This window comes from Python bivittatus, unplaced genomic scaffold (assembly GCF_059951505.1).
Source record: "Python bivittatus isolate LINGU-HERP-01145 unplaced genomic scaffold, Pbiv_v1 ctg000340_np1212, whole genome shotgun sequence".
Taxonomy (NCBI): Eukaryota; Metazoa; Chordata; class Lepidosauria; order Squamata; family Pythonidae; genus Python; species Python bivittatus.
In genome coordinates, this window is record NW_028277056.1 from 748,158 (window position 1) to 764,347 (window position 16,190).

The 16,190-nt window shown below is 53.8% G+C and overlaps 2 protein-coding genes across 2 annotated transcripts; both read right to left on the reverse strand.

The window, feature by feature from the left end:
* Window positions 1–562: 562 nt before the first annotated feature.
* Window positions 563–2,071, reverse strand: LOC112542853 (ubiquilin-1-like). Its single transcript, XM_025176704.1, has one exon. It carries the CDS (start codon window positions 2,063–2,065, stop codon window positions 563–565), a length of 1,503 nt encoding a protein of 500 aa, XP_025032472.1. The 5' UTR covers window positions 2,066–2,071.
* Window positions 2,072–7,163: 5,092 nt separating this feature from the next.
* On the reverse strand, window positions 7,164–8,117 carry LOC103065616 (olfactory receptor 52B2-like). Its single transcript, XM_007443663.2, has one exon. It carries the CDS (start codon window positions 8,115–8,117, stop codon window positions 7,164–7,166), a length of 954 nt encoding a protein of 317 aa, XP_007443725.2.
* Window positions 8,118–16,190: the final 8,073 nt, after the last annotated feature.

Here is a 16,190-nt window from a genome sequence, read left to right on the forward strand (position 1 = left end):
GCTTGAACAGGGCAGGTGGCCCAATCCCTCGTGCTCAGCCCGAGGCTTGGCTGCTCCTGCGCAGACTTGCCCAGGACCCTGAGGGCACGGTGCCCCCTCCTGCCCTCGGGTGAACCATTCGCCTGATTTCCCTGCAGCTGCCTGTTTGTCGAGAAGGCTCCGCCCAGGGGATCTGGCTGGAACCCTTGCAAGGAAGTCTGTTTGGGGGGCGGGGGGAGATCGGGCCACCTGGAGGGCTTCCCTGGGGGACTTGTCCAGAGCCCCAGAGAAAGGGGGCGATCCAACAGGGCTGAAGCCAAGCCAGGCACAATCTGGCTGACCTCTCCCTGAACGTTACTAGAGGTTTAACTCCTTTTCCGGGAAGCGAATTCAACCTTAAGGACAAGAACCCCACAGGAGGGCCCATCTCAGCCCCAGCCAAAGGCAACAGCAGACTCTGTGAAAGATTTAAAGCTTTTAATCAGAAACCATGAAATCCATTCCTTTATGAAGCTCTAGCATCTGCCCAGAAGCTGCCGCAGGAGGGCCCTATCCACTCCGCCGGAGGCTCAACCCCGGGACTTCAGAGCTTGTACGCCCGCTGCTTGGAAGAGGGTTGCGCTGAGGAGCCCCGCAGACGGCCACTGAGTCGGGGGCTGCCCAAGAAATCATCGCCCACCAGAGTCTGCAAGAGCTGATGGGCAGAGAAATCCTGCCCACCCCCCATCCCGGACGGTGGGACAATATCACAGAGAGAGGTGATGGAATGAGCTCTCCGTGCGGAACGCTCAGATCGGCCGTGCCTCTCCGCTACCGGTTCGTCGGTTGCAAGGGCCTGCAATCTCTGCTGAATTTCCAGCAGCCCCTGGATCTCTTTAGGGCTCCAGCTTGCCAGAAGGACATCTGTGTTTTGAATCTGCTGCAGGAGTGTTGGAATCTGCTCCCGGGAGTTTCTGGATCCCGGCATGTTCCTCCGAGTAGCCTTGCCCGCAGCATCTGGGCCGAGACCCTGGCTGGTGGCATTTCTGGAGGGGCTGCTCGCCATGCTCTGCATGAGGTGCTTCATGATCTGGTGGAGCAGGTTCTTCACTGCTGCTGAGGCCAGCTGACTGGCTTCTCCTCGCAAGATGCCACTTTCTCCATTGCTGTGGTCATTGCCAACAGCTGTGAAATTCTGGGCACCAAACTTTAGGGGCCACGGCCTGGGGGAGGGCAGCTGCTGCCTGGCCCGCCCAGGCTTCTCACTCTGGCCAAAGGACGCCTGGTGGCCTCCCAGGGCTCCAGACAAGACAGTGGAAGCAGACCTTTTGGGGAAGGCCTTCTGCACCAGGCCCTGCACCTCTATCAGCACATCCTGCAAGGCTGTGTTGCCGTCTCCACTGGGGACACTTCCAGGACACGCCTGGGCCTGGGGTGGGGATTTGATGATTTCTCGCACAGCAGCTGGATTCCTGGCCAGCTCCACCACCAGCCTCATGCCTTCGGGAGAGCTGAAGACGTGGCTGATTTCAGGGGCCCTCTGTATTACTTGCCGTACCTGGGGGCTGTTGGTGGCCAGCTCTTTCATCAGATCGGGACTGGAGAGTTTGCTCTGGATGAAGGGGTTTTCTAACAGCTGGAGCATCATGTCAGGATTGGACATCAGCTGGCTCTGGAATTCTGTGAAATTGGCTGTATTCAGGCCCAGACTGGCCGTCAGCTCCCGGAGACCGTCACTAGCAAAAGTGCTGTTCCTGGGGGGTTTTGTGTCTGGGCCCACATCAGTTGAAAGAGTGGATGCCTGTCGGGATGGGCACGTCCGTGGGGAGCGGACAACCACAAAGACAGCAGCATTGTTGTCCAGATGGATCCCATGCTGGGCTAGTGACTTATGGTCTTTCAAGATCCTTCCAGTGTAGACCAGCACAATTTGGGCGGGAGAAGAGGACAGGTGCCTGGCTACATGCTCCTTGAATTCTCTCACAAGCATGTCCTTATGGACCAAAAACTCTTCCTTCTGCCAGGGCGTCTTCACAATGATCCGAACAACTTGCGGCTCAGTGGTGGATCTGAGGTCAACCCCCGGAATTTTCTGGCTTTCAACCATAATGCCTCAAAGTTTTTATTCTTTCTTCTGGGAAAAAACAAAGGCCAGGTGGGTAACAAGCAGGGATGAAAGATCTCCCTTGGCTGCAGCCAGTCAGAGTCAGATTGCACTTCTCATCCCAGCCCAAAGTGCCCTGCCTGGCTTTTTCACTCTGCCAGCATGCAAGCTATGGGTTTCCTCTTCTTGCCCTGCCCCTCCCACCCACCCTCAGATGCACCATGCCAACCTTCTGATGCGGAATCCATTGTCTATGACGTCACTGTTGAGGCCGCCGGGTGGACCTCTCCCAGGCCCTCTAGGCTGCCCAGTGGGGAGTTCTGTGGACAGGCACCTCTCCACACAGGGCCACCCTATGCAAACCACAGATCATCCCTGGTGGGCTAAAAACACCCTGACTTTCTGTGGAGTCCTTGGGGTTCTCTGAGCTTGGTTGTTTTCTTGTAAACGTTTGGTTACCCGGCTAGGTAACATCTTCAGTGCTAGAATGGGATGGGGTTTGCTCGCTGTTTACATAGAGTGGCATGTGGGGCTGGGGGTTTCGTTTTATTTTGTTTTTCCTCTGGTAGTTCCTCGATTAGGGTATTGTTCACTGCTTGACTGTATGCCTGGTGTTAATCTCTGCTTATCTGGGTGATGATTGCTGGCGAGGAGGTGTTCTGGTCTTTTGTTTCCCTGTTATTGTCTCTTTTGAATGGTGTGTAGATGTTGTTTATCTCTGTGTGCCTGTTGATGGCTGCCTTGTCTAAATGCCAAGCTTCCAAGAATTCCCTCGCATTTTTGGATTTAGCTTGGTCTAGGATGCTCACAGTTTCCCAGTCGAAACTATGGTTAAATCTGTCCATGTGTTGTGAGATTAAGGAGTTTTCATCGTGTCTTCTGACTGCTAGTTGGTGTTCATGGATGCGCTCTGCCAGCCTTCTGCCTGTCTGTCCTACATAGGGGCTGTGACAGTCCTTACACTGTATGTTGTAGATGACTCCTGTTTTTTCTTCTTGGGCTACTGGGTCTTTTGGTTTGCTTAAGATGTTTTGGAGGGCTTTAGTTGGTTTGTGTGCTACAGAGATGCCGTGTGGTTGTAATAGTCTGTCGGTAGTTTGAGACGTTTCTGATGTATGGCAGTGTGATCCTTTTCATAGCTTGTGTCGGTTGTGCTGTAGTGGGATGAGTGGTCAGGCACTTTTTGATAAAGTTGCGTGGATATCCGTTTTGTTGGAAGATGTTGTATAGGTGGTCTGTTTCCTTTTTCTGCAGTTCTGGTTGCTGCAGTGCGTCTGGGCTCATCTGAATAATGTTCTTACACAGCTCCTCTTGTGGGGGCTTGGGTTGTGACTTTGGTAATGGAGTACTTGATTAGTGTGGGTTGTCTTCCGATAGACTTGGGTTTCTAATTTGCTGTTGTTTCCTCTGCTGATGAGGGTAGCGTGAATTTTTACTTCCTCTCTGGTGAATTTTACTCCAAAGATGTTGTTGATGGTTTCATGTGTCTTCTCTAGTTGTTCCTTTTGTATTATAACAAAGGTGTCATCTACATCCCGGATCCATACTTTGGGTTGTATGTGTGGAAGTGCTATAGTTTCTAGGCGTTGCATTACAATCTCCGCTATGAGTCCTGAGAGTGGTGATCCCGTGGGTGTTCCCCTAATTTGTTGGTATATTTGTCCATCAGACTGAAAGTAGGTAGTGAGGCAGAGGTCGATGAGGGCCACGATTCCGGGTATTCCGATCTGGGTGTATTCGGTTAGGTCAGGTGTGTTGTGTAGTTCTGCCGATATGGATTCTTTTGCTAGTTCTGGGTCTGTGGACGTAAAGGGTACTGTGACATCAAATGAGGCCATAATTTCATCTTCATCTATGTGTACGTCTTTGATTTTCTGGAGGCACTGTAGTGAGGAGTTGATAGAATATTCGCTCCTCTCTGTGACACGTCCAAGCTTTTTTGTCAGTTCTTTCGCTACGTTGTATGTTGGAGTCCCTGACTTTCAGAATGACGTGCCGGCGCAAAGGTGCCTGTCTCAAAAGAGAACAAAGCTGTTTCATGTCCTGCACCATGCTTCCCAGAACTGACACCAGGCAGAAAATTGGACGGAATGGCCACAGGCACCATGCAGCCCATGACCAAGGGGATCTCCCCCCACACATCACCAACCAGCGCTCCTCTCTCTGCGTAGGGACCAAAAATTAATCCCCATTAACAAGGTCCTTCAACAAGGAGCCTTACTGAAGTCGGGCTTTGCATCTTTACAACTGACAGCAGTATTGAATCAATACACTGCAGTCAGCCCCCTTAAGTTCTTCCTCGGCCTTCTCTAGCACGGCGTCTTCTAGATGTTTTGGAGTACAGCCCCCCCAAATCTCCAGTTGGCATGGCTAATACATGTGTACAGATGCTGCAGCCAGAAAAGAGCAGAAAAGAGAAAATACTTCTCCCCTGGCCTGGAAGCTCTTTTTTGGCTTGCAGCCAAAGCGAGCCCGCGCCCCTCGTTATAGCTCCCATGGGGACGTTGGTCCCGTGTGGGTGCTGATAAGAGAACAAAGGGATGTTCTGCCCCAAGGCCCTCCTGCTATTCTGCCTCCCCAGCCCTTTTAATGTGCGCTCCCACAGCACTCCACCCACCCCATGCCTAGCCCCAAAGGCCCTACTCCTGCATTGGCTGTAACCACTCACTTCACAGCTCTTTAAATCCTAAAATCCTCTAGTGCTTAGCCTGACCCAAAGAGATCCCAAAGTTCCCTGCAGGAGCTTGGCATTCAGGGAATCCATCATGAAAAGATGGGACCACCAGGCACGGGCGCTCTGCCAGAGCAGCTGGAAATCACGACGCTAGTCCTAACCCTTCCCCCGCCTTACCACCAGCCAGGTTATCCGCTTGTCACTGCAGCCAGCATCTGCTTTGACCCCGAAGGGTCTTTGCTTGCATTTTCTCTGTATGTGACTCAATTCTTTCAGCTTCTCCTTGCTATGAAACAATCCACTTATTGGAATTGTCAGACAATCCTGGAAGCTGCCTGGCAAATGGGATTTAAATCTACCATTCTCACGAGAGCCCTCCCAGGACTTGCTCTGCTGCAGCCACCAAGGCTTTTCTTTCTCTGTCTTGGCTCTACTCCAGCCAGAGCTCCTCAGCACTGGGTCTGGCAGTGCCTAGGCGCGCAAACCAGGCCAAAGGTTGCCATGGGGGGAGCGCAAAGCCCTTCGGGAAGCGCTGAACCCCTCCCCAGCCTGTGGCTCAGTTGAGTGCCCGCAAAGCTTCGGGGCATCGGTGGCCGCTGGCACGCCCTCACCCAGCTGCAGCAGATGAGTGCCACCTGGAGGCGTCCTGTGGATGAGGCCCAGACAGCCACTTCCACCCCCGAATCCGACTTTCTCGGCCACTATCTGCTCCCCCGCCCCGGGCTCTTTTCCCTGGAGGACCCATTAGGCAAAATGGGACACCAGACTAGAAATTTGGTTTCACAACATGCTTGACCAAATGCCCCTATTTCATCCTTATCCACGACTCTGCCTGAGATTCAGTCAGACCCATTTCCAGTTAAGACTGGACTTTTTGGGGGCCCCACAGCACGCCACCCCTCCCCCCATCCGGTGAAACACGTGGGAATGGTTCCTAGGCCTTTGCATTATAGCTGCTGGCTGTCCCCAGGCAGCTCCAGCCTGGCCCACGTGGGCCCAGCTTGAAAGGGAAGGTAGGCTGTCCGGGGTGCTGAAGAGGCTGCCCCCAAAGGGCCCCGGGATGGCCAAAGCAGCCACCGCACAGGGCCGCCTCCGGGCCTGAGCCTCTGGGGACTCCCATCCCAGGTTCCCCCCACCCACCCATTGCTCTCCAGATCACAGGTGCAGAACATTTCCACTACCTCGTGACATCTGAGCCTTTTCCTGTCTTTACACGCCTGCAATGTTTCGTTCTCACGGAAGCCAGAAGCCAGCCAGAGCCCAGGATGCTGAGTGGGGAGATGAAGGCCCTGGGCTGAATGTCCCTAAGTAAAAGGAATCCGCCCCCCCCCCGCCCCATTGCCGCTCCTGTTTGTATAGCACCTTCCCCGCCAGTCAAGTTTAATAGGTGCCAAGGAGATGGCTTTCCGTTCTTTGCGGGTTGGAAGGAACAGGCTGTCTGGCAAAGCACTCAAGCGTTAACCTATTCAGTGTGTCCCCCCCCCCCCCCATTCAATGGGCACAGAAGAGCCCAGTGGCATCTGAAGCAGGTCAAGGGGACACAACGGGGGGCCCGTGAGCCAGTCGGGCATGAACGTTGGCCTGGGCAAAGAAAGGAAGGAGAGGGCCTCTGGCATTCTTCTGGCAGGCCCCAATTCAGCTCCACTCCCATCCGCCTTCCTGAGCAGGCTCGGCTTTTGGGCGCCTGCTCTGTTGAGCAGCACCGCCCTCATGCGCAGTGTTGCAAGGTAAAACTCTCTGTTGGCTGAGCACCCCCAGGGCAGAAGTCCCTCACTGGAGCTTAGGATGTGCACAATTCCCCCCCCCCCCATGCTTTTAAGAATATCAGAACTAAAGAAACGACCATCAAACTGGAGGGGCAAAACGGGCCAGCCCGTCCAATCCCTTTTCAGGGGTAACTTCCAGGAGGAGGGCAGAGGAGATACTCAGCTACCCTAACCCCCTTGCCCCCAAAGGAAGCACCAGTCCAAGGGCAGGAGGGGTGACTAAGACCCTCAGAAGAGCCCTGGGCCTGATCGGGATGAGGGTCCGCTTGTTCAGCCCTCTGGCTCTCAGAGAGGCCGACCTGGGAGATCCAGAGAGCTCACAAGCAGGACAGGAGGGCAACTGACCCTCCTGCTGACTCACCCAGCAGCTGCCTGCGATTCTGGAGGCAGGATGCTCCTTCTGACTCCATGTAAGAGGCACTCATGGACCAGACCACAGATGAGTGGGCAAGGAGAGGGCAGCTTTAATGGATCTGCAGTCACACTGATCACAACAAGGAGGTTCCCTTGGGGGTAAGACACAGAAGAGTAACCACACCACAACGATCCTTGCTCATTCTGAAGTTGAAGTCCATCTCTTTCCTTTGACAAGAAGGCAGCTCTCATCCTGTAGCAACCTTCAACAAAAGTCTTCCATCGGAGCTTGGCCAATTTTTAGGTTTTAGAAGCAGGTCCTCCCCATTTGTGAGAGCACATGGATGACTCGCTCCCGGATTTGCCTCATTCTGACCCCATAGACAATGGGGTTGAGCATGGGTGGCACGATCACATAGAGGTCAGCCAACAAGATATGGATCCAGCTAGGAATGTTGTGGCCAAAGCGATGTGTAAGGAAGGAGAAGAAGGCCGGAATGTAGAACATGAGTATGACACAAATATGGGAGCCACACGTACGGAGAGCTTTGCGTCGGGCCTCCTTGCAAGGGAGCTGGAAGACAGCCCGGAGTATCAAGGCGTAAGATGCACTAATAAGCACCACATCCACACCAGAGGACAGGAGTGTAGTTGTGAAGCCATACCAGATGTTGACTGTTATGTCTCCGCAAGCCAGGCGGGCAATGCCCATGTGCTCGCAGTAGGTGTGCGGCATTGTGCTGTGGCCACAATAGGGCAGCCTCTTCAGGAGGAAGATGGGTGGGAACATGATTGCAAGCCCCCTGACGACGGCAGCAATGGCCACCTTCCCTATTGCTGAAGGCGTGAGGATGGTCATGTAGCGCAGTGGGTCACAAACAGCAACGTAACGGTCAAACGCCATGGCCAGGAGAATTGTGGACTCTGCAATGAAGCTGAAGTGGGTGAAGAACATCTGGGCGATGCAAGCATCAAATGAGATCTTCCTGGACCCGAACCAGAAGATGGCCAGCATCTCAGGCACTGTGGCTGTGGACAGCATTAGATCAGCTACTGCCAGCATGGCCAAGAAGAGGTACATGGGCTGGTGGAGGCTGCGATCTGTGGCGATGAGAAAGAGGAGAAACGCGTTCCCCAGGAGGGCCACCACATACATCAGGCAGAAGGGGACAGAGATCCAGACGTGAGATGCCTCCATGCCAGGGATTCCAGTCAGGACAAAGGTTATGGGGTCAAAGCTGCTGTTGTTAAGGGCGGCCATGGGGGAGCAGCCTTCTGCAGTGGCGATCCTGGCTCCTGGACAGGGAAGACAAAGCGAGTGTCACCAGCATCAGCACTGGTGGGAGCATGAACCCCTTTGGCCCAGGGCCATAGCGGAGCTTCCGGTGGACTCACCAAGGACATGTGTGGCCTGGGACTTTGGCGGCACCCCCCTTTTCCTCACGCCCAGCCTGACCGGCCTCCCACCCGTGTTGCTCTGCTGTCCCCTACCTGCGCGTGGTTCTTGCTCCGCCCTTCCCTGGCCGGGCCCACCCGCTCAGCGCACACGGAGGATTCTGCCCACTGGCCTCGGCGCCCTCTGCGGCTGGGAAGGGCCTCTCCGCAAGGCCCCCTCCTTCCAAGAAGTCGGTCCTGACACTGTCTCTCAGCCTTCCCTCTTTCTCCTTTACTGCAGCAGCTGGAAGTCTGGCTGACTCTCCTGTTCCTATTTTGCTGCTGTTCTCTTGCGCCCGATTCACACTGCACTTAGTGTTGGGTACAGCGACACAGTAGAGGCGGCTGCTGCTGCTGCTGCTTCTCTACGGTGTATATTCTGACCCTTTTGCTGCGCGCACCTTGCAAGGCAGCCCACGCCAGAAACCACATCAACCTGCCAAGAAGCAAAGGCAGCTTGTCCGAGGCAGGTGCGCCAAGCGAGGGAAGCGCATCCTGCGGCCGGAAGGTTGTGTCTGCAGAGCAGAAACACTGAGCGGGCAGAAAATTCACTCTGCACAGCTTTAAAAATGATTAACCAGGCTGTTATGTGGGTGCCCCAGGCTGTTCAAGACCCATTCTGGAAATACATCCAGGTACCCCTCCCCCCTGCCGAAGTAAAGCAGGCTCCGTCTTCCGGGATGCATCTCGCTTTGCTTAGCAAGTTGCGGGAAGGCAGCCTTCGGTCTTTCCGTGACCTGGGTAAGGGCATTGTGTGAACAGAGCCAAGACGTTTGAACTCCCGTGGCCTGCGAAGTCTCCCTGCAGCGCGAGAGCAGCATCGGATGTCACCCCGACTCTAGATCCCACTGCGGGGGGGGGGGTGTCCTTCAAGGGCAGCCGGGAGGCGCTTCAGCGCGAGGTCCTCGCCCCGCTCCTCTCCCTTCCCTCCAGCCCCCCCCCCCCCCGCCGTTGGGCTGCTCCCCGTCGGAGGCGGCAGCCACGCCGCCCAGTCGCCGCGCAGCCTGCGAGGATCTCTGCTCGGCGAAAGGATCGCGCGGGGCCGCTTGGCCGCGCCCGCCCAACCCATCGGCCAGGCTCAGGCCCGAGTCCGGGGCCATCCCGGCTGCGGACCGCTCCGTCGCCCGGGGCCGGCCAAGGCGCTCGCCGGCATCGAGCTGTGATCCGGCCGAAGGGCGCCGCCGGGCGCTGCGGGGCTTCCACCCGGGGAAGGCAGCCCTGCCCCGGCCCCGCTCCAGAAGCCCGGCAGCCCTCCAGGCAGGCACGAGGCTCCGTCGGGCGCGCTCCGCCGAGCTGCCTCCCCGAGCCCGGGCGCTCGGCAGGCGGGGGAGGCGGCGGGGGTCCACGGCAGCTCACCGGTCGGCGGGCGGGCGGGCGACGCGCCTCGGTGCCGCGTCCGCGCTCAGGGCAGCCGCGCGGGGAAGGCACCGGCCACCTCGGAAGGGGCGCGGCGAGGCGCCAGCTATTATTGCCCGCCGCCTCCCTGCCTGGGAATTGCAGCCCGCAGCCGCCGCGGGGCCGCAGGGACCGTTAACCATTAACCGGGCTCGGCTGATTCCCGGCTCGGCTGCCGGGGAGGGCCGCCCCAACCGCCCCCCCCCCCCGCCTCGCCTCGCCTCGCCGCTAGGGAGGGCGGGTGAGGCGCCTGAAAGCTGGGAGGGACTCGCCTTTCCTCCCTTGCCCGGCCGTCCCGCGGCTGTGCCCAGCTTAGCCAGCGGCGAAACGGCCCAGCTTTCCCGCTTAGGCTGACCCTGAGCCGCGGCGGGCGGACCTCGTCGCTCGGCTCTCGCGCCGTGGAGAGCGGGGAGAGGCGGACTGCTGCGGGGCGGGGCGGGGCAGGGCAGTGAAACGTTCAGCTGCCCCAAAGCATCACACCCCCCCCCCGGCCCCACTGGGGAATCCACAGCACCGGCCCTGCAGAGCGGTGCCGACCCCTCCTCACCAGCTGGCCTGGGGCCTCACTCTGCCTTCTGGTCTAGGGAGAACTTTGAGGAAGGCTCGATGGGGGTTCCTGTGCCCAGCACCCTGAGCCCCAACAAGCTCTGCCTGCTGGCCAGCTGCATCTGCTTCCAGAAGAGGAAGTCACAATAGGGGGGGGGGGGGAGTGGTTTTTAACGGGTCCCAGAAGCTTCAAACTGGGGGGGGGGGAGAGTGGGGGGGGGCAGAGGTGTCTGCCCTGGGTTGGTTTGCCAAGGCTCAGGACACTCTGCTCGTCTTCCCCGGAGATTTCTCAGAGGAGTCCAGGCTCAGCCCCACTATTGCCCCAGTCTTTTTGCATTGCCCTACCTGGCCTGAAGGCCCTCTGCTCCTGGGGGAGCCCAGGCGGCCCCCACCCAAACATCCTGCTGGGTGGGATGAAGCGGTTGCCTGATCTCGCAGCTCTCCTGGTCCTTCTTGACCTGCCGCAGCCTCCGGACCATCAGCCGTGGCCTCCTTCAGGGATCGGTCCAGGGCTGGGAGTGGGGAGCACGGGGTGGCGGTGGCATTCCTCCCTCCTCCGGGACCAGTTCTGGTCCGTAGAGGGGGAGAGGTCTAGCCCGATGCCCCTGCTTGCGGCTGCCCCAGGGCCCGACACTCTTCCTGCTGCATGAAGGTTACGCTCTTCTGAGACTGGTGGGTGAGGTCGTCCAAAGGCAGTGGGCCGAGCATCGTGCACCCTGATGACACTCATCCTACGTTTTGGCTCCGTGTCAATCAGGAGGTGCTGTTGAGGGTCTGTCCCAGCACCAGGAGGCTGCCAGGGTTTGGAGAGGGAGGAACAGCCTAAGCCCCAGTCCCAACAAGACAGAGTGGCTCTGGGTTCAGGGACGTCCAGCTTTAGTTCCTGATGGGGTGACAGTTCCCCAGACAAAACCAGGATGCAATTTGGGGGCCTTCCTAGATTCATGGCTCCTTAAAGAGCAGCTGGCTTCCCTGGCTGGTGGGGGGGGGGGCTTCCCACAGTTTGATCTTGTGCACCAACTACGTCCTTTTTTGGATTAGGAGGCCCTGCCTGCATTTACTCAGGCCTGAGTCACCTCTTGTTTGCCCTGGAGGAACGGGCTCTGCAAGGGCTGCCCTTGAAGACCACTTTGAAGCTATAGCTGTCCAGAATAGCTCTGGTGCACCTCACTGTGCCCACGGGACGCCCCTACTGTATGAGCTGCACTGGTTGCCCACTGGCTTCTGGGTGCAGTTCATCCATGGGGCCCTTCATGGCTTAGGGCCTGGTTACTTTCAGCACCAGCTCTCTCCAGTTCTCCCTGCGGATCCATAAAATCTGACCGCTGCCTTGCTGAAGGAACGCCATCTTACGGGGGCCCAGAAGCAGGCCTCCTCTGCACCGCTCCTGCCCTCTGATCAGCTTTCCCCGTGGGTCTTCCGGCTGGCCCCGGGCCGTGGGACCTGGTGCCTTCGCTGCTATGCTAAGGCTGCTTTAAACTTCGGTTTCTTCTTTTATTGCGATACTGTGTTTTTAACTTGTTCTGTATCCCACTTTGAGATTTGATGCTTATTAGACAGCCAGATAAATCCAGTCAATAAATGAATAAAAGTGGACGTGTTGCAATAATACATCTGGAAAGAAGCAGAAACAGATCCAGGGAGACCTCTGGGTGTGCACGTGTGTGCCTGATTCCCAGCCTCCTTTGCATGTACATGCACATGCGTGTGCGCACACACACACACACTGCCAACTTAGCCTTCTGATTGTGGTGGCCTAACACCTTGTAACAAGACCCCAGGGAAGACAGGCCTGTGAACTGATCAGCGTTGCAAGGGATGGCTGCCCCAGACCAGGCTGACAGCTGGGCCGCAACTGTGCAGTGCGTGCTCTCTGTGCACAAACACCCTGGATCATTGGTCAGTAACTGCACAGCACCATCATATCCCCTTCAGTTGTCTCCTCGCGAGGCTGAATCTTCCCAGTCCTTTCCATTTCTCTTGGTAGGATTCACATCCCAGTCACCTGACCACCTTCACGATCCTTCTCTGGACCTGTTCCAGGTTCTCTGACCCTCCTTTAAGACTGCCCAGGATTGGAGACCACGCTGGAGGAGTTGGCCAGTCCACAACAACGCAGAACTATTCCTTCCCGTGGCTTGGAGACTACAGTAGAATGAGGCTGAAAATTGCTCCTGGGAGTCCTTCCCTCCCTGGGGCTGCAGAAAGGGCAACTGCAGCCGAGCCGAGCCCAGAGAGCCATCCCAGCCCTCACCTGTGCCAGGTGTTCGGTCCCTTCCTCAACATCTTGCAGGCTCTGGTTATCCGCACCCAGCCTGGCCAGATGAAGACCCCAGGTGCTGTGTTCACACAACACACGGCCCTTGTGTGCTGAATTAACCCATTTGGGGGGTTTGCCCAGTATGATGAGCACAAGCACCAAGCGGTCTGCCTTTGCACAATCTGCTAACCGACATGTAAGCTTGGCCTCTTCGGAAAGGCAGCTGTTGAGCTTTCCTTGGGGTGTTCGGCATGTTGTGTGAACAGAGCCGTGATGCCCCCAGGGTGCATCCACTCACCGGAGAGTGCATCTTCCAGAGCTCTGTCTGAGCTGAGCATGGCCAAACTCAGCTGCTTGCCGGCCGGGCCAGCTGGGCCCTCGTGGGGCAGAATGGGAACGGGGTGAAACACTTTCCCCTGATGGTGCTTTCCAGGCAGACTCAGACAACGGCAACCGGAGCTGCGGGCGGCACGCTGGCTGGAGTTGTAGTTTCCACACGTCTGAAGGGAGGTTAGCCAGAGAAAGCTAAGCCAAGCTGGAAAGATTCTTTGCAGAAGTGTTTGATAGATGCAGTCGTTCAAACTTAGTCACAAGCGTAATAGGTTTTATTATTTTTATGCTAACATACTGGATGTGCTTTTTATCCTCAGAGCAGCTATTGTTTTAGCTATGTTAAAAACAATGAAGACAACCCAACATAAACGAATGAAGGCTTTTTGAAAGATGGAAAGTCTGAAGATGCTCAACAGAACTGAAATAAGGGGGAAATAAGGTCTTCGAAGTACTTGTGGCAAAGAGTGTCATAAATAGGTACAAGAGGTAAGAAGCAAGAGGTCATAAAGCATTCTGGTGAGTTCTACCTGTGCTATACCTGGAAAAGACTAAGAAACTGGGGTCACACAGGGCACTAAGCTCTAAGCCCAGGTTATCAGTACATAATTGCTATGCTCACCCAGCATGGGATGCCCAAACCATAACCCATAAGACAACTCAGCAAGATGGCCTGGCTTACACAGCATCCTAAGCCAACAGCAGGTTTGCCCCAACACACTGACCCACAAACTGCCCATCTTCCGCTTAGTCTCTCGTGATGTGCAAATGCGGCCGGAGAATCTTCCAGAGACCTTCAGCTAGTGCTGCAAAGTGTGAAACTGGAAGCCACAGAAGAGATGGCTGCTGGTGCAACACCTCAGCCTTTGTGCCAACCCAACTCGTGCAGGGCATTCATGGCTACTCCCCAGAGCAAAGGAGTGCATGAGACAGTTGCTCTTGGATCTGCTTGGTTTTCATCCCACAGACAATGAATTTTAACATGGGAGGGGCTTTTGCAACTACATTGGCCAGCAGAAGGCCAACGGTGAGGGATGCTGTCTGCGCTAAACCTGTAGGCAAAGATGGAGAAGAAGGCCGGGCCATCAAACAGGATGATGCAGATAGGAGACTCACAGGTGCTCCACATTTTGGTCCAAGCATATTTAACGGGAACTGGAAGAGCATCTGGAGGATTAGTAGGTAACAGATGGCAGTCAAAACTCTGTTGACTCCAGTAGCCAAGAAAGCCATGGTCGAGCCTACCAGATGTTCAGCATGATGGCTGCACAGGCAACCCTGGCGATGCCCATGTATTCACAAACCGTGGGAGAAATGAGGTTGGAGCCACAGAAGGGCAATAGGAGGAGGAGGAGGGGGTCAAAGAAGCCATCAGACATACTATTCTAAGGACTGCAACAGCTGCTTGCTTCACTTTCCATGCACGCTTCATAGTGCAGTGCATGGAAGGCCACAGCCAGCAAGAGAGCTGGCTCAGCTGCAAAGCCAAAATGGGTGCTTTGGCCACCTCCAAGGCATCTGAGAAGCTTTCTTATTTGTCAGAATCCATGACAGAAGTTAAACGCACAGCATGCCTTTATCAAAAGCTCAAGAACATTTTTAAAATGGATATTAGCAGGATAGATCAAACATGGACTAAAGAATTTGGATCTTCAGTAATAGCCCAGTGGTTGCTGCATGTTCTTAGAAATGTTAAAATGGGATTGATGGATCTGAGATTACATTTTGCATTTAGAGTGTATTAGACTCCCCAAAGAATGTACTGTACTCAAAAGGATGGGCACCAGATTTCCTCTGTTGGAGATGGAAAAAAACGAACATTTGTTGACCCATATGATTAGGTCTTGTGAACTTCTGGTACATTTCTGGAATAGTAATTTAATGTACATAAGTGGATTTATGGGGAAATCCTTAAAGATTAAAGGTGTTAGTATGATGTTGGTTTATATACCAAAACTGTGGAATCTGACTGTCTATGGGAAATTACAGTTGTACCAGGCATGGGGGATGGCCAAAACAATTATATTGAGAAATTGGGAAAATGATATTATTCCAGACATTAAAGAGTGTCATTCTGGAAAAGGCAATTTTTCTATTAATCAAAGGAGGAAACAATGTGTTTTCTTTGGCATAGATTTTATGGTAGTTTATAATGATGCAGTGGTGTTACTAAGTATTTTTGATTTGATTATAATTAGTATTATATGGTTTTTTTTGTAAGCTAGTGACTTCTTTAAGCTTAACACATCTGTTAGACTTTTAATTTTAACCTCAACCTTAATTCCTTACTATTATAATTTGTTAAATTTTGTTAGTATCTTTAACATTTGCAAGGGGAATGTCTTTTTTTCTTTCCTTTCTCTTTCTATTTCTTGGGTTCTTAGGTTAATGTTGTTATTGTTGTGTATTCTGGTACTCTGCTTATATTTTGTGGCCTTCTAAAATATTGAATAAAGTTTGGGGAAATTAAAAACAAACAAACCAACCAACCCAAAATGGATTATGAATCTCTGGCAGATCTCCCTCGCACTGAACCAGGAGATGCCTTGATGGGGCGGGAGGGTGCTGCACGGCAGGACACCCGTCGATGCTGGGAAGGAATTTGCTGGGAAGGGGAGAAAAGGCGATTCAGGGAACTTCCGATTAGTCAGCCTGACCTCAGTACTTGAGAAGATCCTGGAGCAGATCACAAAATGGCCTATCTGACTGTCTCCAAAAATTCCTCTGTGGTTGTCATCTCAAGAAGCTTTTTACAGAAGAGAAATCACGCTTAGGCAACCATGGTTGACGTATGCAACTCTTTTATCGTTTTCTGAAGGAGAACCTAACCTGAAGAGGAGAGAAGAACGAGAATTGGAAGGCGTTGTTTGCCAATGGTTTACATACGCACAGTTGCTGGAAAGATGGAAACTAGATTAAAAAAATTATGAATTCACCACTGAGAAAACTGAGTTTGAATACGCTTTGTGTACTAATGATGAAAGTCTTACTGCTAAAATGTATAAACTTTTGTTAAAGATGCATTTGGAGGATGAATATGTTAAAGATTGTATGGTTAAATGGGCAAAAAACTTTGGATATAATATAATGTTAGACCAGTGGCAAAATATGTGGAACAAAGGGTTAAAGTTTACTCTTAATTATACGTTAAAAGAAAATTTTTACAAAATGATGTACTGTTGGTATTTGACACCAGATAAATTGTCAAAGATGTATAAAGGTATCTCAAATGTCTGTTGGAAATGTAATCAATGTGAAAGCACATTCTAGCACTTATGGTGGACTTGCGACAAGGTTAAGAAATATTGGAATATGATATGTACTTTGATTCAAAAGATTTTGAAAATAGATTTGCAATTGAAACCAGAG